This window comes from Cnephaeus nilssonii (assembly GCF_951640355.1).
Source record: "Cnephaeus nilssonii genome assembly, chromosome: 8".
Lineage (NCBI taxonomy): Eukaryota > Metazoa > Chordata > Mammalia > Chiroptera > Vespertilionidae > Cnephaeus > Cnephaeus nilssonii.
The window spans coordinates 16,963,685-16,966,115 of record NC_137079.1 but is presented as its reverse complement, the minus strand read 5'-3'; the positions used below and the strand labels follow the sequence as shown (position 1 = coordinate 16,966,115).

The 2,431-nt window shown below is 51.1% G+C and overlaps 1 protein-coding gene across 1 annotated transcript; it reads right to left on the bottom strand.

The window, feature by feature from the left end:
- Positions 1-624: 624 nt before the first annotated feature.
- Positions 625-1,117, bottom strand: LOC307104624 (flavin reductase (NADPH)-like; the record flags this gene model as incomplete). The annotated part of the gene is made up of 1 exon (XM_079779623.1): positions 625-1,117. The coding sequence occupies exon 1, from the start codon at positions 985-987 to the stop codon at positions 625-627; it is 363 nt and encodes a 120-aa protein (XP_079635749.1). The 5' UTR covers positions 988-1,117.
- Positions 1,118-2,431: the final 1,314 nt, after the last annotated feature.

Here is a 2,431-nt window from a genome sequence, read left to right as displayed (position 1 = left end):
CTTCACTCAGTTGTCCCTAAACACCCAGGGAGCCGGGCTTGGTCACTGAGGAAAGTCTCAGGAGGTGGGCAGTGAGTAAACAAAAGAGAAAGCCCAAAGATAAATGAGGAGCCCCACTCTTTAGCAAGAAAATGTCCCATTAATCAATGTCAAGACCTCCCACAGGACCAGCATCTGAAACAAAATCAAGTAACCAAATACAAGTTCCTTCCTGTCCGTTGAAGGCAATATTATTAATGAATTAGCAAACATCAATGGTAAAAAGAAAATCAATGGGTTTCTGAGTTTTTACAAAAACAGGAGAAAGGATGGAACCAGCAGCAGAAAGGTGACACATCCCTTACAAAGCTTGGTATTTCTTCTAAGGAGTTTATGGCACCGCCAGCTTAATAGCCCCCACCTCCACTTCCTCCCCGGGGAAAGGGGTCTCACCCTCTTTCCAGACAGCAATGGCATCCCTCTGCTCCGCGCTGGGATCTGAGCTGACAGTATTTTCTTTCTTTTTTATTTTTTACCCAAAGCCAGAGTTGGAACTTCTAGCATAATCTGAAGCTCTTGGCTCAAGCTTTATTGCTGTGCTCCACCTTCTCCAGGATGCTGTCCTTCTGGGCAAGGGACAGAGCCCTAGTCATACTGGTGGGAAGGGTAGGTTCTGTGCCCATCATACACATCGGTGGTGAGGCAGCGCAGCATGAAGTGGCCTAGGTCATGTTTGGAGATGACTCTTGAGGGCCCTCGTCCATCCAGGGTCACTGTGTAGGCCCCAGTCAGTGGCTGGTCTCCTATGTGGGGCGGCATCATGGCCACGTACTTCAGACCCGAATCCTGCAGCACCTTGTGCATCTGGATGTGGTCATCGGTCACATCCTGTAGTCGTGGGGGCACCTTGGTCGGGTCCCATAGCAGGAAGGCCGAGGTGCAGGCCACGACCTTGTCCACACCATGGGCCTTCATGGCCGCCACAATGTTCTGGGCACCCTCGGACATCACTGTGGTAGGACTGAGGTCATTGCCGGTGCCCAACAGCACGATGACAGCGTCCTGCCCGGCCACAGTCTTGTCCACGTTGGCTACCTGCCGAACATCGCCCACCACCACGTGGGCTGGCTGGGGCCCCTCCGAGGGCAACCTGGAGGAGTCCCGCACCAGCATGAGCTGACAGTATTTTCAATGTCTGCATGATGGCTGGGCCCAAGTGCTCCAGGCTCCTAGCCCAGAGGTTGGGAGGTGTGTGCTGGTTAGAACATCCTTTTGAAGTTATCCTGGGATGTGTGCTGGTGCCAGAGGGAAAGTGTTGGTCTGATGGCCCCTGGTGATTTCTTCTTCCAGTACCCCCTGCCTAGCAATGAATGGCTCTGCAGACAAGAAAGAGCCTTCAAATGACTAAGGGTACTGGAGGGGGTTGTCCAGCTTCCTGTTTTGGGAGAAGTAGGTAGGACATCTGGACTGTACAGGAACAGCGACCAAACAGAGACTGAACAAGGCATGGCCCCACCCAGCCCCTGAGCTGTGAGTCAGCTGGTGGCCCAGCAAAAAGAGGGCTTTGCTTTTCTGTTCTGTTCTCTTTCTTTGTAAGAATCTGATAAAAGTCACAGACCCTATTGTTAAGATTTTTTTCCTGAGGATTCACACACACTCTGGGGGCCCAATTACTTCAAAGGAGCCTGTCTTAAGAAAAATCACTTCGCTCTGGAGACAGGCCCACCTGGTATCCTTCTCAATGAAGTGCAGCCCAGGGCATGAACCTGGCACTCTGCATCAGGGCGGTTGAGGTCGCTTTGAACTAACAAAGGGGGCTTAAATCATGGAATGGAGCATAGCCTCCTTCCGACATCTGGAATTTTAATGAGGTAGGATCAGGCAGGCAGAGCCAGAAAGCAAGCTGTAGGGCTCATAGAATAGAAAACCGAGCTCCTGGGTTGATTTTCCAGGCATATAGCAGGAACTCAATAAAGGTTTTTGAGAATTAATATGTTTTGTTGACTAACAGACACCTTTAGCAATGACCTCCTCCTCTGGGGGTTTGGGGAATGCACTAAAAATCCCTGCCTTGTTTTGCTTATTCATCTTGATTTTTTTTTTGCCTCCTTTTAAGCTTGGCTTAAGTGTTAGGTGAGCACAGGGCTCTCAGAGGCTGGCTGGTCTGGTTCTTGTGGTGGCTGACACAGGTAGAGGGACAAGCACAGCCCCAAACTGCCAGCCACTCACACACCTCCCCTCCAAGTCTACTTGCCTTTCTGAAATTTTCTTCTGTCGTGGGGGACAAGTCAGGAGCAGGCCACGTGCCCTGATCCAGCCCCATCACCGTGACAGAAAGGGAAAGGCAAAGATTCACAGAAACCCACCTTTTGCCCTCTTCAGAACAACCTCTCACCAAGAAATGCCCCACACCCCCACACCCAGCCCTTTCTTTCACCTCTCTGTCTGTGTC